The sequence below is a fragment of the Ursus arctos genome, unplaced genomic scaffold (assembly GCF_023065955.2).
Source record: "Ursus arctos isolate Adak ecotype North America unplaced genomic scaffold, UrsArc2.0 scaffold_2, whole genome shotgun sequence".
In the NCBI taxonomy this organism is placed as follows: Eukaryota; Metazoa; Chordata; class Mammalia; order Carnivora; family Ursidae; genus Ursus; species Ursus arctos.
In genome coordinates this window covers 63,539,724-63,564,588 of record NW_026622874.1, presented here as the reverse complement: position 1 = coordinate 63,564,588, position 24,865 = coordinate 63,539,724, and the positions used below count along the sequence as shown (strand labels likewise).

General features: G+C 55.3%; 1 protein-coding gene across 1 annotated transcript; it reads left to right on the top strand.

Annotated features, from left to right (window-relative positions):
- The first annotated feature begins 451 nt into the window (after positions 1 to 451).
- On the top strand, positions 452 to 22,900 carry PRCC (proline rich mitotic checkpoint control factor). The gene is made up of 7 exons (XM_026485106.4): positions 452 to 1,196; positions 10,080 to 10,127; positions 12,774 to 13,340; positions 16,160 to 16,255; positions 18,061 to 18,204; positions 20,055 to 20,120; positions 22,456 to 22,900. Exons 1-7 carry the CDS (start codon positions 729 to 731, stop codon positions 22,540 to 22,542), a joined length of 1,476 nt encoding a protein of 491 aa, XP_026340891.2. The 5' UTR covers positions 452 to 728; the 3' UTR covers positions 22,543 to 22,900.
- Positions 22,901 to 24,865: the final 1,965 nt, after the last annotated feature.

Here is a 24,865-nt window from a genome sequence, read left to right as displayed (position 1 = left end):
TGGGGTGTTTTATTCCAACACCCGGTTTCAGGCGACTGGGGAGCTGCGTTTATTCAGAGATCACTTTCCCTTTAAGGGATTTTCCCCATCCGCCACCTTCGCAGGCTCCCTCTCCTTCCCGACACCGCTTGCAGTTTCTAAGAGCACTACATCTCCCATCAACCTTAGCGCCCAAGTGGCTACCCCAAGGAACTTCAAGTACGGAAGTGCCCTCCTCCCCGCCTCCGTGACTACCGCGGTGACCGATGGAGCTTGTAGTCCCCTCCGAATTGCCGAAAGCCCAGAGAAACTACTCATCCCAGGAGTCCTCGCGTCAGAGGCGGGTTTCCCTCCTGGCTCTCTGCGCGACACTTAATCCTTCCTCGGACTCTAACTCCCGCCGTGCCTTGCGCTAAGCTCCCGGCGGCGGAGAATGGAGTTGTGGCCAAAGTGTCCTCTGGGAGTTGTAGTTTCCGTGTTGGTGCGGCGAGGAGGAGGCGGAGTGACTCGGCGGCCATTAGCTGTGTGTAGTTGCCCGGGACTGGGAGCTTAAGTGAAGAGGGAAGCCTTACTCGGTGGAAATCAACCGTGGCCATGGGCTCCTACCGGGGTTAGCCCCAGAGTACGGAGAAGGCGGGCTTTTCGGTGCCCCGCCCCGCCCAGTGGCGGGGCCCACTAGGCCTCCGGGCATCCCCGGTCTCAAGTAGGCCTCGTCTGCCGGCAAGGGCGCCCCAAAGGCGGGAGGCGCCATGTCGCTGGTTGCTTACGCCAGCAGCGATGAGAGTGAGCCGGATGAGGCCGAGCCGGAGCCGGAGGAGGAGGAGGCGGCGGCCCCTACAGCTGGGCCCACTTTAGGGGGCTTGTTCGCTTCTCTTCCCGCACCCAAGGGCCCGGCCTTGCTGCCTCCGCCCCCCCAGATGCTGGCCCCAGCCTTTCCCCCGCCGCTCTTGCTGCCCCCGCCCGCCGGGGACCCCCGGCTCCAGCCTCCGCCGCCCTTGCCCTTCGGCCTGGGAGGCTTCCCCCCACCTCCGGGCGTGAGCCCGGCTGAGGCGGCGGGAGTCGGGGAGGGGCTGGGGTTGGGGCTGCCCTCGCCCCGGGGCCCTGGCCTCGGCCTGCCCCCCTCCATGGGCGGTGCCGGGCCCCCTCTGGGCCTTCCCAAGCCAAAGAAGAGGACCGAGCCCGTGAAGATCGCGGCGCCGGAGCTGCATCAGGGGGATGTGAGTATCCGGGGAGGGCAGCCCCGCACGGCCCCTCGGTCGGGCTTGGGCCGGGCTGCGCGCGGGACCTGGGAGGCTCCGGGACTGCCTCCCGTACCTGTGGCCGGTGCTGCGGACCGCGGGATTCCTGCTGCCGCGAGATCCGTGGAGCAGGTTCGTCAACTCTGGGATCTGTCCGTGCGGGTTTCTGGAAGCTGGGCCCGCCCTGGCCCGCCACCCTGGGTTCCGCTCCCCCTGTTGCATCCGCACGTCGGGCCGCTTCTCACTCGTCTTCTTACCTTGTGAACAGCACGAAATCCGGCGCCAGAGGAAGCGACAGGAGACAGGATTCCTGAGCCCCTGCTGGACATTTGGGGCGCACTCTCCCCTGGCATTCAACTTAAAACCATCGGAGTATGAAGGAAAAGAATAGGGGTCCCAGGTTCTGTGTTTGAGGGTGGTTAGGGAAGAAATGGAGCGAGTGTTGAGTACAGGGCATTAGCCAGGTGTCGGCCCTTCCCTTCCGTTATTGTTAAACTCGGAGAGAACATTCTAGTTTTTACACAGGAGAAGCAGGCGTGCAGTGTGTGAGGTCTTACCTGGAAAATGACACAGTGGAGGTGAAGAGCTGGGTGGGTCATCTCCAGGCCCGTGCCTCGGTTTCCCCATTTAGGTATTGCTACGCCACGAGTTAGGCCACGTGGGTCCTGTTTTTAGAAGAGGCAGCCAAGCTTACGTTGTTTTCTGTATGTTGGAGAAGACAGAAGGCCTCTTCTGGGGTGAGCGCTTTGGGAATAAAGGAGACGTGAAGCCTGGCGGGCAGGTGGTGTGTTAGGTTATCCTGAGTTTGTTCCTTTCTCTCTTGTGTGAAGCTCATTGGTCAGGCCTTCGCTCCCCTTTGGCGACCCCCGGTGAGAAGCTTATTTTTGCTCTTGCTTTTCTGCAGGCTTCCAGCTCTGGCTCGGGGCCGGTTCCATGTTTGGTCTCACTGGTCCCTCAGCTTCTTCTCCAGACAGCCTGCCGTTCTCTCCCTCACCTCCTTCTTGGACAGGTGCTCGGTGAGGACGTCCTGGCCTCCTGTTGCTCCTTCCGTGTCTGCGCGCACTTGCCAGCCATGTGTCTGCTTCTCTTCTTCGGCTGTTGTGCAGGCCCCGCGAGGGCAGGGCCGGCTGCTCATTCTGTCCGCTACTCTATCCCTCGCGGTTGAAACTGCTTGGCACCCGCCGGCACTACCTGAGTATTCTCTTGAGTCAATGAGCTCGAATGAATGTGGACTATTGATGAAAAGGAGGTCCCAGAATCTCCCTCACTGACCTGTTCCAAACCTTCCACATTATTTCCCCCTTCTTTCTCAACTGAGTCTGTCGTTTCTACGTCTAGGATCCAAAGCAGCCTTCTTTCGCTCCGCTGAAACTGATTTGGGCCTTGATTTAACTACCAGCAAAGAAGAGTCCCTGAATAAGGCAGAAAGAAATAGGTTCCTTTCCTCGGCCTTTTCTTTTTCCTCCTCTTCGCGTTCCTCCGCCGTGTTTGCATCGGAGTAAGCGAGCCGCCTGGGGGAGGTGGCACTTGGGGCCCGCTGGCCCCCTGCACCGTGACAGTGGAGAAGCTCATTTCCAGGTCTGTGAAGGTGGCCTTAGAAAACATAGCTGGAAGAGATCGTAGAACCTTCCGTTCAGGCTGGCTCAGGTGGCGGATCACTCTGAGGACTCCGCGGTCTGGCCTTCCTCTGTCGGTGGAGCTCACAAAATTCCTGAGGTGAACGGTGCCGGGATCGGTAGAGGAACCAGATCCGAGCCCTTAGCTTCTCCTGTTCCTGGTTTCGTCCTGCCTGCGTTGGTGGTGGTCTGTGCGGGAAAGCAGCCTCGGAAGGTTCAGGACGGCCAGGGGCGGGCGGCCGTAGTCCCTGCAGGTTCGGAGTGGTCCTGCACCTAGTAGGCCCTGAGTACGCGTTTGAAGAAATGAATGAGGTTTCCTTAAGTGACTTCCGCTCAGGGTTTGGTGTGGAAGTAGAGGAAGTAACTCGGAACTCTTGTTTGTTCGTTCGTTCCTTCCTTCAGTACGAAGCTGCTTGTCTGTGCCAGGAGCCGAGAGTACAGGGGTGAACGTGATCGGCTCTGCCCACAAGGACCTCACGGTCTACTGGAGGAGACTGACAAGGAGGTAGATTTTAGGTCAAGTCAGAAGAATTGCACGAGATCCAGTGCCGTGGGCACACCTGGAGGGCGCTAATCCAGTCTAGAAGTTGGGGAGGCTTCCGGAGGGAGGAGATGTCGGAACAGAGAAGAGATAAGTGAGTAGGAGGGAGCCAGAGAAAGGGGGGTGCTGTGCGGAGGAGCACGTCAGGTCATGGGGCAGACAGTTGTAGGGAGCCCCGCAGTCAGAGTGACAGTGCCTCAGGGGCACCTGATGTGAGTAAAGCGCAAGAGCCGGGGATGGGGAAGGGGGTGCGGAGGCCAGAGGGTGTGGGCCTTAGGCGCCATGCAGAGGCCTTTGTACCTGATCCTGGGGTAGTGAAGTCGCCTTAGAGGCCAAGCAGGGATTCTCCGGTTTCAGAGTGGCAAACACCTTCGGGGAGCAAGACTGGCGGGCACAGTGTGAGAGAGGGTGCCGGCCTGGGCACAGGGGGGCAGGTCTGTTCAGGAGGCAGAAGTGGCTGGGCAGTCTAGGCCGTTGATGGGATGGCCTGGATGAAGGCCAGGATTCGAGGTTGACCCCCGCCTTCTGGCTCAGGCAGCTGGGAGGGTAGTAGTGCCATTTATTGAAGGGATACAGGAAACCGGGCAGATTGGGGGTTAGGTGGTTAGATAGGGGGTTGGTTGCAAGTATGAGAAAGCACTTTAAGCTAGCTTGAATAACATCTCATCGTAAACATACCGAGGTGCCTTGGAAAGGGCCTGGAGTCAGGAATTGGAGGTCTCTCGAGGACCCGCATAGGTCTTTGCAGATTTGATCCATTCTTTTTTGTCTGCAGAGCGGTTTCCTCTGATCCTCAACCTTTCCTGCAGGGGAACGATGGCCACCCACCCCCCCCCCCCTTCTTTTATATTTCCTTTTAGCGAGCAGCCCAGATGGAACCACATTCTTAGTCCCAATTCTGGTTTTCCATGAGCGAGCACATGGTCTGCTGTGGGTCAGTTCCTCAGCCAGCCGCCATCAGGGGACAGGCAGTGCCCAGTTCTTTGTCCAGGTCAGCTTTCCAATTACATGAGGAAGTAGGAGTGACCCACAAAATGGAGGATCGCCTCCTCCTCTTCCCTTCTTACCTCCTTGCTCCGACCCAAGCTACCTCGGGGCCTTGGTCGACTGTTGATCTCGTGGACTTAGGGGATGCAGGCATCTAAAATCAGAATACAGAAAGTCAGAGTTAGAAAAGTGAGACTGCTGTTAGAGTTTTCAGTCTCAGAATGTGCATTCCAGAGCAAACACATTTCAGGGTTATCTGGTTTAGTATTACCCATACTTTCAGATCGTTTACCCAGATAGTGGAAAATTGGCAGCTGTGAGATGGGAGGTTTCACTCATTTTGGTCATTTCTGTGAAGCAAGTAAGAGTTGACTGCAGCAGATAGAGCACAGTCTCAGCCCTCGGTCGGACGGAAGACATTTGTGGGGCACCTGCCACATGGCCGAGATGCTGCCAGCTCAGCCTCGGGCCTGGTTTACAGATGAACTGGAGTTGAGAGAACAGAGGTGATGGGTCTAAAATCTCGGTTTGGCAGTGGCAGAGGAGTCCTGTTTGACCGCAGGGCTGTTCTGTTCTGTCGTCGTGCGTGTGGAAGAGAGAGCCCCGAGCAGCCGCTGGCGTGGGGCGTAGGCACGGGGCGCAGGCACGGGAGAGGAGGCGCCGCTCTGAGGGGCACGTGTCCACACCCGATCCCGGAGACCAAAGAGGGAAACAAGTTGATGAATCTGACTAATTGAGATAATAGCGAGGAGTGTAGTAGTGATTCGAGTTTGGAGCCCGCGGGGGTCTGTGCCTGGGCCCTTATTTCCTCCTTGGCTCCTGGCCCTGGCAGCTAGTGATTGCTTTTCAGAGAGGGAGTCTGTCAGAGCCAGAGCTGGAGAAGATAAGAGGGAGGCTGCCACGGGGAGCGAGGCTCCGATAGATTAGCAGATCCCACCGGGCCCGACTTAATGGAAAATGTCTGTTTCCGTTCTTGCTCAGCAGTCTCCGGTGTGTGTGTCTTGTCACTCTTGGCAGCTGGAGCGGAGAGGACAGTGGTGGTCATCGAGGCCCAGGCTCTTGCGAGACCAAGAAGAAATATATTACTTTCTTCCTAAGGCACAACCAGTTTGTGCCTCTAGAGCCCAGGAGGGCCCGTTGTGGCGGGGCCCTGGTGCCCTGGGGTCTCGGACATCACCTGTCTCCAGGTCTGACGGCACAGCCCCGACTTGGTCCGCCGTTGGCCGGTGATGTGGCCTCCAGGAGTCGACTCCGGGCCTTCACTGGATATCCTGTGGAAATCAGTTTGGCAGTCCCTCAAAAAGTTACTTAGAATTACTCTGTAATGCAGCAGTTTCTTTTTTTAAAATTTTCCTTAAAAAAATTTTTTTTAAGTGAACTCTACATTCTCCTTGGGTCTCAAACTCACAGCCCTGAGGTCAAGAGTCGTGTCCTCTACCGACTGAGCCGGCCGGACGCCCCTCTAGTCCTGCAGTTTGATTCCTAGGACTCAGCCCTGCACACCTGCGTTCCCAGCAGCGCTGTTCACCGCAGCCAAAGGCGGCGGCAGCCCAGGTGTGCGAGCACATGCGCCCGTGCGGTGGCCCGTTGTCCGGCCAGAGGAAGGAAGGAGATGCTGGCATGGGTATAGACGGGAGCGTGCCGCGTGGCCCCGTCGTGTGCGTGTTCACAGACACGGAGGGGAGAGGGGTGGTGCCCGGGGGCTGGAGGGCAGGGAGTGGGCCACGGGTGGCTGTTGTTCAGGAGGTACAGACTTTCTGTTTGGGATGCTGGAAAGTTCCAGAAATGGATGGTGGTGATGGTGGTACAGCCCAGTGAGTGCACTTGATGCCACTGAGTTATACACTTAGAAATGGTTAAATGGTTAAAATGACGTATTTTATGTTCCATATGTTTTGCTGCAATAAAGGAGAAAATTTCAATATACTTCTGTCCCTGTCACGGTCAAGGTCTAAATTAATGGGGTCTAAATTAAATACTGTGTGCTGGGGCTGAGCCAGTCACCTCCAGCAGGGTCTCCAGGGAAGCCGAACTGACGTTCCTCTCCAGGGCTCCGACGGGTGCCCCCGCCCGGGGCGACTGGGGGCGATGGCACATCTCTTAGTGTCTCCATGCTCTCTGGCGCTCTGCATACTGAAATGGATTTTCTTTGTAACTCTCCTTCAACTTCCTGTTACTGTTTAGTTCACCCCCCGCCCCCCACGGCCACGAGGGCTTCGCCGTGGCCTCTGAGCCTCCACAGTGAGCTTGGGAGCTCCGTGTGGCCGCCCTCTTCTAGGGCAGAGTTGGCGCGAGTTCGTGTGAGGGGCAGGCCCAGTTTCCCTCCCTCTGCGCCCCCAAACCCCCTGGACTTGCCCCGATGCGGTTCCAGATGTCTGGGTCCTATTGGTCAGTTTTCAGGGGCAGAGACTTCACTCCGTCCCTCCCTCAGAGACGGATAGTCGGGACTTCACGGAATTCAGGGCTCAGCGCACTCGGGTGGTTCTGACTTGGGTGCCGTGTTTTGGGGGGGTCTGCCGTAGCTCGGGCGTGTCGTGAGATGGTTTTTAAGGCCATGCGGTGGGTTAGAACCAGGCGTTCAGAGAGAGGGGGTGATCAGAGGGCCCGTCGTAGCTTCCTGAATCCAGAAATAACAAGCCATTCCTAAAGTCTGTACAGGCGTGTGGTTTTGTGCTTTCACACTGGAAACTGAGGCCGTCAGTACAGTGGAAACAGTGTGCCGTTCGGGGGAGAAATGGCATTTCCTCGGCACGCCCCTGGCCTCCAGCTCTGTTGGCCACGGGGCAGTGAGGCTCACGGTAGCCTCGTTCTGTTCATCACGGGAGCTGAAGAGCAGGATATGCTTGTGCGGTTTGGTGGACGTCGTCGTCTTAACTGGACTACAGTTTGTCTGCAGGTTGTTGCAGTTGGACCTGTTGCGTGCGGTGTGGAAGCGAAGTTGTGCTTCTGCGCCCCGCAGTGACATGGTTCCGTGCCGTCTGCGGGAGGAGACGAGGCTTCACGGTCAGAAGGAGGGGGTGGTCAGGAGTTTCTGGGGCACTGGGAGTTGGGGACAGAGAGAACAGGTCAAAATGTGAGGTGTTCTGGGCTTCGGGCTGTTTTCTTCGGTTGAGTTTGACATCTTACGGGCCAGAGACGGACAATCCCTGAACTCGGCCTAGAATTTTAATTACGTACGTCTTCATGGTCAGTGGCTCATGCGGTCTTAGTCGGGACACGGGTTTTATTTCCTACAGGCTTGGGGGTGGCGGATGAGTAGCAAAGCCGAGCCTCAGACCTGTATTTCTGATTTTGTGCCCATGCTCTCGTCTGTACCATGCGGGGTCTCGCGGGGCCTGCTAGGAGTCGCACTCGGGCCGGGCAAGTGTGGACAGCTGGGCGTGGTGTCTCGGCGGAGATGTGGGAGCGGAGCGGGTGCAGGGCCTGGTTCTGCTGTGTTCTAGCTGCCGTTCGACCTTCGCAAGCCTCCCCTCCCTCACCTGCAAAATTGGGGTGATAGCGCCTGCCGGGAAGTGCTGCCGGGAGGACTAAGTGAAGCACCCTTGAGTGAGCTGCCTGCCACCTAGATGACTGTCCTTCCCTTTACCGCTGCTTCCCTCGTCCCCCACATTTAAGTACCAGGACAGGCTCCCCTTACGGGATTATCATACGTATGCGTTTGGCAGCAGTTCGTAATGGAAATCGCTGCGCACAGACTCCTACCCTGTAAGGCAGTCTCGAACTCTGTGGTGGAAAAGGCAAGGATACGAATGAGAAAATGTCACTTTCAGGGGCGCCTGGGTGGCTCTGTCACTTGAGCATCCAATTCTCGGTTTCAGCTCAGGTCATGATCTCAGGGTCGTAAGATCAAGCCCCACGTTGGGCTTTGCACCGAGCATGTATGTAGTCTGCTTGAGAGTCTGTCTCTCCCTCGCCCTCTGCCCCCCCATCACGTGTGTGCTCTCAAGTAAATAAACCTTGCTTTAATATTATTTTTAAGAAGGAAAGAAAAATGTCACACAGAGCAAGCACAAGTGGACCAGGGTTAGCGTGATGCCCCCCCACCCCACAAGTGAGTATGCAGGGACACGGCGAACGAGAGCAAGGTAGGAGTCACCAGGAAGATTCCCGGACAGAGCGCAGACCTAGGAGGGCGCCCCGCGGCTGAGATACAGGCCCAGGGACAGGGTGCTAAGGCAAGGCCCCCACATGAAAGAAAGCAGTGTAGGACCAGCAGATCTTTGAGGGGATGTTTGAACCACACTTGAGGACCTTGTGTTTGTTTGTTTAGTTATTTATTTACTGAGACAGAGAGAGAGTGAGGGAGGGAGGGGCAGGGGGAGAGGGGTAGAGAGAACCTCAAGCAGGCTCCATGCTCAGCACGGAGCCCGATGGGGGCCTCGATCTCTTGACCCTGAGATCTTGACCTGAGCTGAAATTAAGAGTTGGAAACTTAACCGACTGTGCCATTCAGGCTCCCCTTGATGTCCTTATGTTTTACCGCCTTCACTGTGGTTACTGGGGTGCTGGTCATTCTTCTTACTGGACCGTAAGTTCCTTGAGGGCAGGGAGTTCTTTCATGTTACAGCACACACACAAGATCTGAGACACTGGGGTGAATGGTCTGGAGGCTCTCCTTGCTCCAGGCCCTACCTTGTGCCCGTGGTTGTCGTCTTGTCCATAACGCAGCCTGGGGCAGCCGCTGGGAAGTTCTGTCTACGTACGGACACTGTGTCGCATAAAGTAGGATCTCGGTTACTGTGAGGTCCTTGTAGCCGATGAGCCCAAGAAGGAACTTGTGGGATAGGAGGGGGAGCTGAGAAAGTCAGGCAGAGGGTTTGAGTTCTTGCAGAATCTTGGAGATGAGCGGGTCTTAGAGGCCCATCATGTGCAGATGCCCAAACCAAGGCCCCAAGAATAAACGGAAGGCTTTCAGGGTTCTTGACTTGGGGATTCACTTATTAAAATCGAGTGGTAGAGCTTGCTGTCCATATGCCTGGCAGCTTTCTGACAGTGGACGGCGCTCAGGAGCTGTGCCGAGCCGCACATTCAGGTGGTTCAGTGTGAGAGCTGGTGTGAGGAACAGTCCTGGTGAGTCAGAGGGGTGACACAAGTGGCCTCCTGTCTTGCCCCAAGCTCTCCCCGTCCCCACGGGCTTGCCTTCTTCCCGGACATGACCAAGTCTGGCAGACAGTAGATCATACTTGGAGAGAGAATGGATTTCCCCAATGGCTCTGACCTTTAATGCTGCGCGGAAGAGTAGTTAACACACCACGTACTCCCGCCGGACTTCCCTGGCCGTGTGGTTATGTAGCCTGGATGAGTGGTTTCAGAAGTGAAGCTGAGCTGGGGGGCGATTGTGGGCCAAATCCCATTCATCTTCTCGTGGACAGATTTAGAAGGAGAAGAATGGGCATAGCCTTTTCTTTGCACCAAGTCTCAATGGGAGGAAAGAGTTCGCCTTTGACGGAATAGAAATTGATGGCAAGAAGGCCGTGCAACAGGTCTGGGGCAGGAGAATGAGTGGCCTGGGGAGGTGGGCACATCCCTCTTCCTCTGACGCAGGTTGCGGGCGGGAGGGGAGCTCTGCTCTCAGGCCGGTGCGTCTCTCGCACTGGTGGGGCAGGGACAAGATGCTGGTGTGCTGGGCAGCCCTCCTCCCAGGCCCCTCGTCTGTCCTGGTTGCTTCCTCCACTGCTGTCATGCAGGAAGGCCTTATTCCGTTTCTTTTTCTCTTAGTCAGATTCTGAGGAAGATGAGCCCTCAAAGAAGAAAACTGTCCTTCAGGTAAGCTTCGCGACGTGGCAGAAGCCGCCTCTTCTCTTCCCATGCAGCTTCCTGAGAGCGGGAGTCACGGCGCCCAGCAGTTTCCTCAGCGCGCTTAGAGCAGATGCAAGTACTGGAGGACCGACTGTTTCCGGGTGGTTTTGTGTTCCTGGGTGACGCCAGCCCTGGTGCTCTCTGCCCTCCCCTCACCACTCCTTGGGCAGGCCTCGGGGGTGGGGGCTGGAAACCACTGGATGTGTTACATTTCTGCTCCAGGGATTATGTAGGAAGGGTAGAGCGGAGGAAACAGATTGGTCGAAACCATGGAGGGAATGTCTTTATTTTAAAATTCTCCATTTTCTCATCTCATTTTAACCTGGAAAATAAACACTTAAATAGCATTTACTGTGTACCAGGCACTGTTCTGAGCGCTTTACCAGCATTTATTTGATTTAATTCTCCCAAGTGGTGCTGAAGGCCTAGTGGTCTCATCACGCCCACATCCCACCTGAGGAACCGCGGCTGCAGGAGCGTGCCCCGGGTCAGGTGGCAAGTGGGGCAGGGCTGGGGGTCCGACTCGCGTTCTGACTGTGGAGTCCAAGCCCATCCCTGCTGCACCTGGCTCCTGCTCCAGAATTGTGACCAGACTCCTCAGCTAGACAATGCCGGGAGATGACCTCTCTGCCCTTTGCCCTTTCCCCCCTTGTCCCAGTGCCTCGATTCCGGCCCCCGGGGGTTTCTTCCCGTTTTGCTCCGTCCTCGGGGACTTAGATGCTCTCTGTTTTCATGGATTGTATGTCTCCGGAAAAACAAAAGCAAAAGCGGTCCTTCCTCTCTGAGATTGTCGTCCCGTGATTCAGGTGTATGATGCCGAAGCTGCCCCTGCCCTGAGTCTGCCCCCGAGTCTGCTGAGGTGTCGCTTCCACCACTGGGAGGTCTCATGACCCAGTCATGTGGGAGTGAGACACGGGACCGGGGGAGTGACGTTGTGACCCTGTTTATAGGGGGTAATGGAGGAGGAATCACACACTGGCAGCTGAGGCTGGAGGTCAGCTCTCCGTTACCAGAGTGGCTTCCTGGAGGAGGTGGATGGGCAGCTCTAGTCATGGAGGACACTGGCTCAGGAGTAAAGAGCAGCCTTCCCAGCTGGCAGGAGGGGGTGGGTGGATAGAGAGCTCAGCTGGGGGCAGAGTGGGGACCCGGCATTGCAGGGGTGTGCGGCTGTGACCCTAGATGTCATCTGAGAAGTCAGACACCTCAAGGTAGCCTGAGCATGTACTCCACAGGGCACCTTGGCCTGATCCCTACACACTTGAGTCTCTGCGGTCTGCCAGGATGCACAGCGGGGAGAGGGGCCCACTTGCCAGATGAACGCTCCTGCCTGCCTGACTCAAAAGCCCTACTTCACTTGCTCCGGGTGTTGCTTGGCCAAGGGGCTGAAGTGTACTGGTCCTCCAGGACAGAGGCGTAGTGACCTTATTCCATCCTCCCTCCCTCCCTCCCTCCTTCCTTCCTTCTTTCCTTTACTTCCTCCCTCCCTCCATCCCTCCCTCCTTCCCTTCCAGATTTTATTTACTTATTTGAGAGAGAGAGAGAAAGCATGAGCAGGGGAGGGGGCAGAGGGAGAGGGAGAAGCAGACTCCCTGCTGAGCAGGGAGCCCGATGTAGGACTCGATCCTAATACCCTGAGATCATGGCCTGAGCCAGAGGCAGATGCTTAACTGACTGAGCCACCCAGGCACCCTTTCATTCTCCTTTTTCAAATGGACACCTCCCTCAGCCCTACAGTTAGGCCAAGCTGGCCCTGTAGCAGACAGAAAGCAGAATCGGATAGATTTTTATGTGTAGTAGGAACTCTGAATGGGCTGAGCCAATTAGCTTACAAATTGAGAAGTTAAATGCTTGACTGGGGCATAAGCTGAATGTACCACATCTGTAGGGCTTTCCTTGGCTAGGGGAGATGACTTTGGGCAACAGGAATGGATGTCTTTTGGACAGAGCCTTGTTTTTGAGTAGCAATTGAAAGGAAGCGGAGGGTTCCTATGTTAAAAGGAACCTTCAAGACATGGAGAGGGTAGAGCAGTCAGCTGGAGAAAGCCTTGGGCTGTTTGGGAAGAAGAATGATGTGGAATTAAGAGCATTATATCTGAGATGCTGAACTCTAGGAAACAAACTGAGGGTTGCTGGAGGGGCGGGGGTGGAGGGATGGGGTAACTGGGTGATGGACAGTAAGGAGGGCACTTGAAGTAATGAGCACTGGGTATTGTATGCAACTGATGAATCACTAAATTCTACCTCTAAAACTAATACAGTATATGTTACTTAAATTGAATTTAAATAAAAATTTTAAAAAGCATCATATTTGCCAAAAACACAGAATCAGGGAAGGCTGTGTGGCAGAGGGCAGTGGAGCTGGCTTGGTACGGAGCCAAGGAGAACAGGGATGGCATCTTACCTTGGGAGAAGCAGCCAGTGGAAGGGCCTGGGGTGGGAGGAGTCAAGCCCAGTTGGATGAGCCAAATGGGCGGAGGTAAGAAGGAGCAAGGGCTGGTGAGATTGTAGGCTGGAGCGCCTATCTGTAACTTCTGTTCTGGATGTTGGTAATAGAGATCACAAGATCTCACTTGTCCCATTTCTTCCCTCCTTCCCCAAACCTGCGCTCACCAGGGATCCGGCGAGGGGACTGGTCTGTCTGCCCTGCTTCCCCAACCTAAAAACCTGACCGTGAAAGAGACTAACAGGTTGCTCCTTCCCCATGCCTTCTCCCGGAGACCCTCGGATGGCTCCTCTGACGCTAAGCCCTCCAGGCAGGCTTCTAAGACCAAGCCCTCTCCCCTTGCCTCTGTCGTGGGCACCACGACCACCACTCCGTCACCCTCTGCCATCAAGGCTGCCGCCAAGAGTGCTGCCCTGCAGGTGACGAAGCAGATTACGCAGGAGGAGGACGACAGCGATGAGGAAGTAGCCCCCGAGAACTTTTTCTCCCTCCCTGACAAGGCTGAGCCGCCTGGAGTTGAGCCATACCCTTACCCCATCCCCACTGTCCCTGAAGAGCTGCCTCCAGGCACGGAACCAGAGCCGGCCTTCCAGGACGATGCAGCCAATGCTCCCCTTGAATTCAAGATGGCGGCGGGCTCAAGCGGGGCCCCTTGGATGCCTAAGCCTGGGGATGACTACAGCTACAATCAGTTTTCCACATATGGCGATGCCAGTGCCGCTGGTGCTTATTATCAGGTGAGTAGCCGGCATGGCGGGCAGGCCAGGGCATGCTGGAGCTGGCGGCCAGGGAGAGCCTTGAGCCAGTGATACAGCCTCTGTGGTATCACTTCAGCTGAATTAATGTCTTCTGGCGTCTTGATTTTCCTGTACATATCAGGCCTCAAAACATGCTACCTTTGTTCTGAACCACATGGGTCTAAAATTGCCTATGTCTTGAAGTCTGATGGAACTGATAGAACCTTTGTTCTGAAAACCAGCCCTCATTGTAGGAGCTGGTGAGAGGGGAGGGAGAAGGTGGAATAGGAGGGGCCCCTAGTCTGAGAGCTCCAAGGTGGCCTCGCGGGTGTGGGTGGTGAGGATGAGTGAGCTCTGGAGGTGGGGTGCACCGAGAGCAGGACAGGAGAGGAGGGCTGAGGGCCGGGGGCATCTGGAGAGTTGACACAGCAGGGAAGAGGGAGAAGGGAGAATGTAGGAGGCAGCGCTGGGAGGTTGGAAGGGTGGAGGCGCCTGCCCTGGGGAGGCAGAGGGCCATAATTTGTGCTGTGAGAGAGAGTGGGGTCCGAGGGTAGTTTGGGCTTTGAATCACGTGCAGCTTCCTCAGCTGTGCAAGGGGTGGAGTAGCAGTGGCCTCCTGGTGTTGCTAGGCCATCCCATCCACTTAGCGTGGTGCCTGGGACAGCAAACGCCCAGTAAATGGTTGCAGTGACCTTTTATCTAAGTGCCATTTGGAGGAACTACTTAACTTTGTTGTGCGTGGCGTGAGAGTGAGAGTATGGCATTCCAGGTTGTGAGTGGGTTTAGGAGACTTTCCTGGCAGCCGGAGTGACCTGGATGGAGAGGGCTCCAGGGGCTCGGGGACTCTTGGCGGGGCTGCAGGTTGAGCAGGGCAGGTGGCGGCAGTTTTCCTTGCAAGACTTGGACCACTGTGATTCTCTGAATGGCCAGCGTTCATCTTCAGCCTGGGCATGGGTAAGGACCCATAGTGGGTGGGCTCTGGGGGGACCCTGTTCTTTTTTTTTTTTTTTTTTTTTAAGATTTTATTCATCTGGGGGCGCCTGGGTGGCACAGCGGTTAAGCGTCTGCCTTCGGCTCAGGGCGTGATCCCGGAGTCCTGGGATCGAGCCCCACATCAGGCTCCTCCGCTGTGAGCCTGTTTCTTCCCCTCCCACTCCCACTACTTGTGTTCCCTCTCTCGCTGGCTGTCTCTATCTCTGTCAAATAAATAAATAAAATCTTTAAAAAAAAAAAAAAAAGATTTTATTCATCTGACAGCACGAGCAGGTGGAGCTGCAGGGCGAGGGAGAGGGAGAAGCAGGCTCCCCGCTGAGCAGGGAGCCTGATGCGGGGGCTTGATCCCAGGACCCCAGGACCATGACCTGAGCCAAAGGCAAATGCCCAACCGACTGAGCCAGCCAGGCGCCCTAACAATTTCTAAATATTTGTATTTCCTAAATATTTGCTCTTGAGCCTTGATGTATCCTGTAGGCTGATCAGGGACAATATATCTCCCTTCAACATTGTTAGAAGGAAGGAGGAGGAAGATAAAGAGTGTTTTGACTTCTTTAGCCAAGGGGGAAAAAAAGCCATTTAAATGAGTAGCAGGCATTCTGTATCCATTTATAAAGTCCACTGAGGCAGCCTGTGCACCTGAAGCATGTTACATACACTCGGGGACCCTGCAATTGCATGTATCTTACTGTGAATACTTTTATAGAAAATCGTGGGGCGCCTGGGTGGCTCAGTCGTTAAGCGTCTGCCTTCGGCTCAGGTTATGAAATCGGAGTCCTGGGATCGAGCCCCACATCAGGCTCCTCTGCTGGGAGCCTGCTTCTTCCTCTCCACTCCCCCTGCTTGCGTTCCCCCTCTCGCTGGCTGTCTCTCTCTGTCAAATAAGTAAAATCTTAAAAAAAGAAAGAAAATCATGCTGCAGTCACTCTGGATTTTCATGTATTTTCTTTGGTTGGTATTAAACCTTACTTTCCATTTAGCTCACCGCGAAGTGAATGTTCTTAGAGGGGCATTTTTTTGGAGCTTGCCAAAGGGGAAGAATTGGGAGAAAGTATGCCCAGGGAGGAAGCAGGTTTCTCAGCCCGAGGGCCGCCTCTCCTGCTGGCCTCCCGGGGGCTCGCCCTGCCTGCGCCCCTCTTCCTCTGGGACCCACAGTGCATGTGACAGCTCACCTCTCGGGCTGGTCCTCGGATTCCTGAGCTGAGTGTGTGGTAACACACACCTGGCTTGTTCCAGCCTTGTAACTTCTGTACCACCCTTACAGCCAGGGATTGTATCCCCTGTCTTGATGCAAGTGGACTTGACACACAATGTTATGTTAGTTTTAGGTGTATGGTAATTTACTTTCTGTGCGACGTCTGCACCCTTCCGGCCTGTTGCAGGCAGTCTCCGTATCCAGAGGCCCTAAATAAGACCTCACACCTCTCCCCTTGCTCTCGGGGAGCTTGTCTCTGTCTCAGGCTGAGGAGAGGCGGGGCTGAGGGAGAGGGGGCGGGGCTGAGGGAGAGGGGGCGGGGCTGAGGGGGAAGGGGGCCCTGTAGCTTAGGGCTGGGAATCCGCTCTGGAAGCGGCTGAGGGAGCAGGGTGGAAACGGAAGCAGGAGAGAATGCCTTTATTTCTCGTCACTCTTCCCGGACAAATGTCCGCCTGGCTGGGTGGTGCAGATCGGCAAAGCCGCAGATTGTTCCTTAGCCGATGGGTCCTCGGGAACCTTGGGATCCGCCTTTCCCGGGTGCGGCGCCCGCTGCCTCTTGCGCGCGGGCTCTCTGTTGGCCGCCGGCCGCGGTGCCCTCAGTTGGCGTGTTTTCTTCCCCTCTCGGCTGCAGGATTATTACAGTGGTGGCTACTATCCTGCACAGGACCCGGCCCTGGTCCCCTCCCAGGAAATTGCCCCAGACGCCTCCTTCATCGATGACGAAGCAGTAAGTTGAAGCACGGGTCACTGTCTCCGATCCATGGAACCAGGTTTCAAATCAAACTAAAGGAAAAAGCGTTTTTAACTGTATTCGGTCAGGATTCGCGGCGGCAGCATCTAAGTGGGAAACTCCACAGCATAGTGGCTGAGATCAGAGAAGCTGATGGGTTTCCTCATAAAGAAGGGGAGAGGCAGGCGGCCGCGGATCCAGTCCTCTCCTGATCACTAGTGCGGTCCCCAGGTTGTGGCCCGCATTCTTCTGGCCAGTGATGGCAGCTGAGGCGGCCGCGGGGAGAGATCCGGAGGAAGGACCCTTTCCCCCTCCGTTAGGAGACCTCCCCAGAGTTGCTGCCAACACTCTCACTTCTGTCTCCTTGACCAGAATCTGGTCACGTGGCACCCGTGGTGGCGGGGCAGCCCAGCGGTGTGTTTGGGTGGGGGTCACCTGCCTAGCCAAGATGTGGAGCTCGCTCGCATGAAAGGAGAAGCAGCGGAGAATGGATGTGGGGAGGGAACAGCAGCCGTGTGAATAATCCCCGTGTTCCGCACTCCTGGGTCCCCTGCAGCGGAGCTCCCTAACCCCAGCCCAAGGAGAGGTGAAAACCCCACGTCCTGTGCCATCAGGCTGTGCAGAGGGTGTGAAGTATTGTTCTCTCCGTAGGGAGGTCAGGGCCCGTTAGCAGGGGGTTGGAGGAATCCAGGGTGCTGCCTCTATACAGGTTCTTACGAAAAATAATTGTCTGCTCACCCTTTCACAGAAGGTGTCCATCCCTCTGCATTTTTCCTCCTGTGGTTCATGTCGTGTTCATCGCTCCCCTGTGGGTGTACCCTTGGCAAGTTCCCCAGTCAGGCCCTTTGCCTCCCACCTGGGAGGCGGCACAGAGCTCATCCTATGGCGAAAGTTGTTTTTTTGTGGGTGGAGTGCCCCCCAGGGCTTCACTAATAATGCTCAACCAGGACCCGGGTTCCACTCAAGTCTCTTGAGCGTTTTGTTTTGTTTTTCCCTAAATGTTTTTATTAATTTTAAGAGAGAGAGAGAGAGAGAACGAGCAGTGGGGAGGGACAGAAGAGGGAAGGAGAAGCAGACTCCCTGCTGAGCAGGGAGCCCGACCTGGGGCTCAATCCCAGGACCCTGAGATCATGACCTTAGCTGAAATCAAGAGTTGGACACTTAACCATCTGAGCCACCCAGGTGCCCCGAGTGCATTTCATTAGAGTCCTCCTCCACACTAACTTCGGGCACATCTTTGGGTGACTTTGACGTGATCTGTGTTTTTGGTGAAGAGGGAGAGGAGAGAGTAGCAGTCTCCTAGAAAATTTGCCAGGCCTTTCTTAGGAAGCTCCCTCTCTCCAGCTCCCTCTCTGGGTCCACTCTGGGGTGGGTCTGCCGATTTTGTGATACCAAACCAATGAGAAGGAGCAGACGTGTGAAAACCAAGTTCTAGAGGAGGAATCCTACATTTTTTTTTTTTAGCCTGAATTTTAATCTGAAAGTTCTTTACAGTCCTTTTAAGTAGATACAATGTACATATAATTTGAGTACAAATTCTAGCAGGGATCCCCTGCACTCACTCATGTTTGGGAACGCTGCCTTGACCTCCCTTTCGCTGAGGGCAGGAGAACTGAGAAGCCGCCTTTCATCTGGCATCAGGGGAACTTGGTAGTGGTGGGGTGAAAGGGGGTATTGCACAGGGGAGGTCGGGGAATTGGGGGTGCAGGGAGACGGGGGAGTCACAGAACCATTCTGTAGATTCTGGATCCCCTGATCTCCCACCCAGAGCCCCTACTCCTGCTTTCTTTTTCCTTTTCCAGTTTAAGCGGCTGCAGGGCAAGAGGAACCGAGGGAGGGAGGAGGTCAACTTTGTGGAGATCAAAGGTGACGACCAGCTCAGTGGGGCCCAGCAGTGGATGACCAAGTCATTGACAGAAGAGAAAACCATGAAGTCATTCAGCAAAGTAAGTGGGAAGGTCTGTTGCGTGGCCCCAAAGCAAAATCTGGGCCTACCTCTGTCCTGACCCCACACCCGATTGTTACTGTCCCAGCACCTTTCACACGTGCCTGCTGCCCATGCTGTGGGGTGTGCGCTGAGCCTCACGGATGCAGCCTCTGACTTCCAGAACTTTGCAGCACTTTGCCTCCCATCTGGTTGCTGAGACTGAGCCGTTGGAGCAGTTTCCCATACTGCACTTGGGAAGAGCTTTGATATGTTGTGGCTGCTTCCCTGGCTGGACGGAGCCTGCAGCTGCTCTGCCCTCTGCCTGTGGTCAGATCCGTCCTCTGTCCTGTCGAGCTGGGGCCTGGCTCAGCACATCTTTGAGGTGTGGGCGTAACAGCAGAGTCCTGGGGGCTTAGCTTCTGTGTGTGCAACCCCTCCTCTCTGCTTGCTTTCTGTTATTTATTGTAGCCGCCTGTGGGCTTTTCAGATGCTTTATTCCTCACACTTCCCACACCGAGCTCCTGCCTTTCCGTGCTCATTTTCTTCAGTGTGATGAACCCCTCTCCACCTAATAGCTGAGTACAGCAAATGTGGACATTTATGAGCCTGCCACGGCGGGGGGAAATGTGGGGAAGCCCTGGATTTGAGCCCAGCACCAGCAAGGCCAAGGTCGGGCATCTTACTCCCTTCTCCTCCCCCCGACTTTCTCTGCTTTGTTCTGTGGCCACAGATGGCCATCTGAGCCCCAGCCGTTTGTTTTAACTGAATGCTGGCGGTCATACAGGACAGAGCAGAGGATTGTGGTTAGATCAGCATAGATCCATCACTGTTTCCTGGAAAAACCACTCAGGAGAGCATGCCTCCTGAATATGGGTTGAGAAGCATCATCGCGTAGTAACGGCGCTCACCGTGGGCCGGGGGTGGTTCGTGTTTGCTGTCTTTGACGGTCACGTTAAGTGATGTCGCCCAGCAGCAAGGAGTTGGGGTTCGCTGTTTTCCCAGGTCCAGGTTCTTTTTGCACCATCTCATTGATTAAAGCTAGATTTTTTAAAAAGAAGAAAAAAATATGGTTCCTGTCCTTGAGGCATTTACAGCAGAGCTGGGAGAGAGAGAGCAGACGCTCGAGTGTTGACGAAGGATGACAGGCCTGCCGAGGACACTCCAGAGAGGAGTGCTGGGAGCTGGGTGGGGCTGATTAGGAAGCTTCTGGTCTGAGACAGTTCTGGCAGAGGGCAGGAAGACCGCAGGACCAATATAGATTTTGACAGTAAAGCATTTGCATCAGAGCTCGGTTAGGGCTTCAGTGCAGTTATGGGTGGAAGTTGAAAGATTGGAGACAGGTGGGATGACGGTGGAAATTCAGATTGCAGGGTTGCTGTGCGCACTGACGGGAGAAGGGAACAGAGATGGAGGGGTACGGGGAAGACGGGCAGGGTTGTAGAGGGTCTGGAGGGACCGAGGTCGCTTGTGCCTTGGAACTGACGCTGTTTTAGACTCCCTGCAGGCAGTGTAACTGGCATCAAGTGTCCACTGTGGGCAGAGCCCTGTGCTCGTTGCTGGGGGTGGGGTGGGGTGGGGTGACCAAAGAAACAGAAGACAGTCCTGACCTCAGAGTATTTCCAGTGCAGTGGGGGTATTAGCTGGCTATTTCAGGCAGACCTTCTGAGCCTGGGGTTTTCACATAATGGCTTTCAGAAAAATAACTGTTTTGTAATTATATAGACATAAAAACAGCCCCAAGCTGACTTTTCTCCCCCAGGATTTGGGCTGTGTGGTTGGTTTTTCATCCCCAGCCTTGTACCATTGGGCACGTGAGATACTTCTACTTTTCTTCCTGTGGCTTAATGATTGTGTTTTCTTCCCTTGCAGAAGAAAGGTGAGCAGCCCACAGGCCAGCAGCGGCGGAAGCACCAGATCACGTACCTGATCCATCAGGTGAGAGGGCTGGGGACCCGGTCCTGGGGCCCGTGGGGCCCTGGAAGAGCGCTAGCCAGGCCCAGGCACTGAGGCTTTGCTGCCTCGCCCACGGCGGGTTCTCCAGGTGGCCACTAGGGGGGGATGTGTCCTTCAGAATCACACACCCGGCTCCTGCCTCGGGGGCCTTGAGGACTCCAGCGCAAGGGCCTGGAGTAATTAAAGGTTGAAACAAACGCAGAGGGCAGTGGGCAGTGAAGTGCTTTCTCGTATGGTTCTTTTATTTTATTATTTTTTATTTTTATTATTTTTTTAAGATTTTATTTGACAGAGAGAGACAGCCAGCGAGAGAGGGAACACAAACAGGGGGAGTGGGAGAGGAAGAAGCAGGTTCCCAGCAGAGGAGCCTGATGTGGGGCTCGATCCCATTACGCCGGGATCACGCCCTGAGCCGAAGGCAGACGCTTAACCGCTGTGCCACCCAGGCGCCCCTCGTATGGTTCTTTTAAAGAGCTAGTTTATAAAAAATAAATACACAGCACGTTTATCTAGGGATTTAAGAAACTATTTTAACGACTGAGCCACCCAGGCGCCCCCTTAAGAGAGACTATTTTAAAGAAAAAGATTGGTTTCCCTGCTTTTAGCAAAACATCCAACTGATAAGGAGGTTGGTTTGTTTCGTTGTTTTTTTTTTTATTTAAAGATTTTATTTATTTGAGAGAGAGAGAGCAAGTGCGCCATGGAGGGGAGAAGCCGAGGGGGAGGGGCAGAGGGAGAGAGAATCCCAAGTTGACTCTGTGCTCAGCACGGAGCCTGACACGGGGCTCGATCCCACGACCTGAGATTGTGATCTGAGCTCAAACCAAGAGTGGGACACTTCACTGACTGAGCTGCCCAGGCGGCCCGGGAGGTTGGTCTTGTATTCTCTACTTCTGCGGCAGGAAATATCAACACAAATAATTAAAAATCACAGATAACCCAAAAATCTCTTTTGGAATTAGAATGTTACTTATCTGATAGGACCCAGCAACTTGGAAATACTCATTTAATCATTAAACAGACACGTTTTTGAGACCTGCTGTACTGCCCGCTGTCAGAGACCCTGGCAGCAGCGTGCTGTCCCGGCCCTTTCCCTGGGGGCGCACATGCTCCCCGAGGATTTCAGTGGGAAGTCTGCTTTCATTGTTCCCCTCATGGTTTCACCTTCCTTTTCAGGGACCCCCTTGTGTCTTTACCCTATCTTGTTTTTTGTAGAAAAAGGATTTGAGGGTAGGAACTTCTTTCAAACCCAAACTCTTAATCCCTGCCCCCCTTCCAGGGGAGATGAGCAGGCATCCATTAACTCTTGCAGGGTCAGCGAGCCCTTCTGTGGGGTGATGCTTGTTGACTCCCCAAGTGCGTTGTTGAGGTCAGCAGAGGAAAGTCTCAGTTCTGGTACCTTCCATTTCGTTTGCCACAGCTTCCGTTTGTGCTGGAAAGTGGTGCGAACTTCTTGGGAACTACATCCACTGTATTCAGCACGGCAGTAACACTGCATCCCCTGATGCAGCTGTTGTGGGGCGGTGTCCTTTGTGGCTCTGCCCACATCTTTGAGGCCGTCCTCCCCGGTCCTCCCCTTTCCTCTCCATCCTCCCTGTCCTCTCCCAGTGGCTGGTCAGGCATCCAGGGCAGCTGACTTGTCTTCCTTTCAGATGCACACCTAACCCTCCTTTGCCCATCTGCCACTTGAGCGATTCAGTTTTAATTCCAGCAGGTGAGGGACCAGGATTCCTTTTTTAAAAAATTATTTTATTTTTATTTATTTTTTAAAAGATTTCATTTATGTATTAGAGGGAGAGAGAGAAAGCACAAGCAGGGGGGAGAGGTGGCAGCAGAAGCAGACTCCCCACTGATCAGGGAGCCCGATGTGGGGCTCGATCCCGGGACCTGGGGATCATGACCTAAGCCAAAGGCAGTTGCTTAACCAACCGAGCCACCTAGGGACCCCTGTTTTATTTTAAAGTAATCTCTACACCCCACGTGGGTCTTGAACTCATGCCCCTGAGATCAAGAGTGGCGTGCTCCACCGACTGAGCCCGCTGGGCGCCCCAGGACCAGGGTTCCCGAGTTTTTGTTCTGCTTCAACCCTGTTAGCCCCAGAGAGATGCTGTCAGTTCCCCGAGAGAGGGTTCTTCTCTGCTTCCCCAGGGTCTTGCCCTTCTACTTAAATAAGAGAAAATGACGTCTTTCAGGGGATTTGCTGTTTCCCCATCACTGTCCCAGGGGAGAAAGATGTTAGATTGGGAAGCTCGCGGAGGCAGGGAGAGGGGCCCCTGAGCGCCCCGTGGGCTCACCGCGCGCGTCTCGCTCGCCACAGGCCAAGGAGCGGGAGCTGGAACTAAAGAACAGCTGGTCGGAGAACAAGCTCAGCCGCCGGCAGACCCAGGCCAAGTACGGCTTCTAGGGCCCCGGACCCGACTGCTCCCGGGGCTCCTGCGGCCCGGCGCCCGGCCTCACCTCGCGGACCCTGCTGCTCCAAGCCCAGGGCCTCTGTCCCTGAGGACCCAGCCCTCGCCTCTGCGAGAATGGACACGTTTGATAGAGTTTTCTTAACAAAAGTTAGAAAATTCAGCTCCTGTCTCGGAGCTGGCACAGACTCGAGCGATGCTTCACGTGGGGCTCTGAGTTCTGGACGGGGGTGGGGCTCCCTGGTGGGTGTGATGAAATGGGGAGCCCCTCCCTCCACGCTTTTTTTTTTTTTTTTTTTTTTTTTTTTTTAAAACCAGGGATGTCTGTTGAAATAAAACATTCAGTCTGACAGACGTTGCCAGCCCTAACCCTTTCCTACTTTTTAGTGTGGTCTCGTTTTTCCATCTGGATCTTTCTCACTTGTTTTCCTGTTCCTGGATCTGACGTTACCCTTGTGTAGAGCACCCTCAACTGTCATGAGCTGCCTCAGCGATGGCTTTGCCTTTCCCTCTGTGCCCACCTTCTAAGCTGGGTTCATGGCCATTGAAGACCCTAGGAATTAATGTACAACTTTGTGTGGGACAGAGGCCTGTGGTCCCAAATCTGGAAAGTATTGCTGGTCTCAGACGTCTTTGAAGACGAGAGGAAGTCAAGGACGTTCTTTCCGTGACACAAAAGAGTCGTTAGCAAATGCAGTCCAGCAGGAGAAGTGGCAAGTGTCTGTCCCTGAAGAGGATGCACGGTCACACTGATTGCCATTGGCCTCGACTGGTTTGGAAGCTTTGCAGAGGGCTTGGGGGCTAGACACATCTTGGAGACTTCTGTGCCCCGACCTTTATGCTAGAGAGGGAGGGGGACGGCGGGGTCACGGGCCTCAGTTCGTGCTTCTGCGCTGGGATGCCCACCAGCAGCACGACAGCCGGCATGACCCCTCCCTCTCAGCGCGGGGTTCCCGTAGGGGCGGGAGGTCCACACCCTGGGCCCAGAACCGCACCAGTCCTCGTGCACACTGCCACGGAAGCATGTCGCCGAGGGCACCGGGGCTCCAGGACGGCTGTGCCGCAGCGGCTTCCTGCTCCTGCGACGCGGGTGTTGGCGGAGTCCTGCGGAGAAAAGCCTGGTGCCCAGCCTGAGGGAGCTGCCCTGGGAGAGCTGACTGGGGGCCCCGAGAGCTGACGGGACGCAGCAGCTCGCCTCCAGCTGCTGCAGGCTTCTCGACGGGGAAGCGCCTGGAGGAAGGACTGACAGCCCTGCTGACGGACAGAAGGTTCCGGCCCCGGGGACACAGTTGGAAGCGTGTGGTGTGGGGACCTGGGGGTGAGGGGAGGCGGCAGGAGGGAGGGTCTCGCCATGCCCCCAGTCGTGTGTGCTGGGTAAGTCGAGGAGTCTGTTTCTCATTAAGTACACGGGAGGCTTTCGTCACTTACAGGAAAACCACCCACTTATCTGAAATCTGACCTACTTGGGGTTGGAGCCAGACAGGGCTCCTGCATCCCGCAGGGACACAGGGCTGTAGTTGTCCAAATCCGTGCATCCGGCCAGTGTTCAGGGAGGAGCGGCAACCCACCGCCACTTCCACGGTCCTCAGAGGCACCGGGGGCGGAGGCCGAGGTCACCCTCCTGGGGTGTCGTAGGTGGTGAGGTAGGCTCCACAGGGGCCAAAGTCTGAGGTCCCCAGGAGCCAGAGGTGCCACACCCAGGATGCTGCAGAAGCAGCCCTGCCCCCTTGGTGTGCCGCACCCCAGGGACTCAAGTCCCACATTCTCGTTCAAGGGGCTGCATCATGGAGCCATGGAGGGGCTCTGGGCTGGGAGCCAGGACATGCCAGGCACGGAGGGTCCCAGCATCTTCTGGAAATGGATGGACTTAGGCCAGTCGTCTGTAGGCCTCTGGCCTCCCGCCTCTGCTCTGCGATAGCCTTACACCACGTTTTTTCAAGCCACTTTTTAGTCTTTCCAAAGGTGACATTTTATTTGGTGGTTGGAATTTCCTGGTCACCAAGAGAAGTGCAGATTAGAAATGGACAGTCCTCATTTGGGAAGGCTTCCTGGAGGTGGTAGCCTCAAGTTCTGGTAAATAAACATCAAAGGGAAAACAGACCAGGATGGCGGAGAGAAGGAGGAAGAGGAATGATACTTGGCTAAAGCTGGTACTGTGACACCAGCTGAGGGGCACAGGGAGGCAGGGCAAAGGCTTTGGTCAGAATGGGTCCAGGTCTCCCCGGGGGGGTCCCCCGGGAGGGGCTGACCTGTGCCTGAGGGTGCGGTGTGGCATTGACTAGGAAAGCAGAGCCCAGAAGCTGACATCCCTAAAAATCA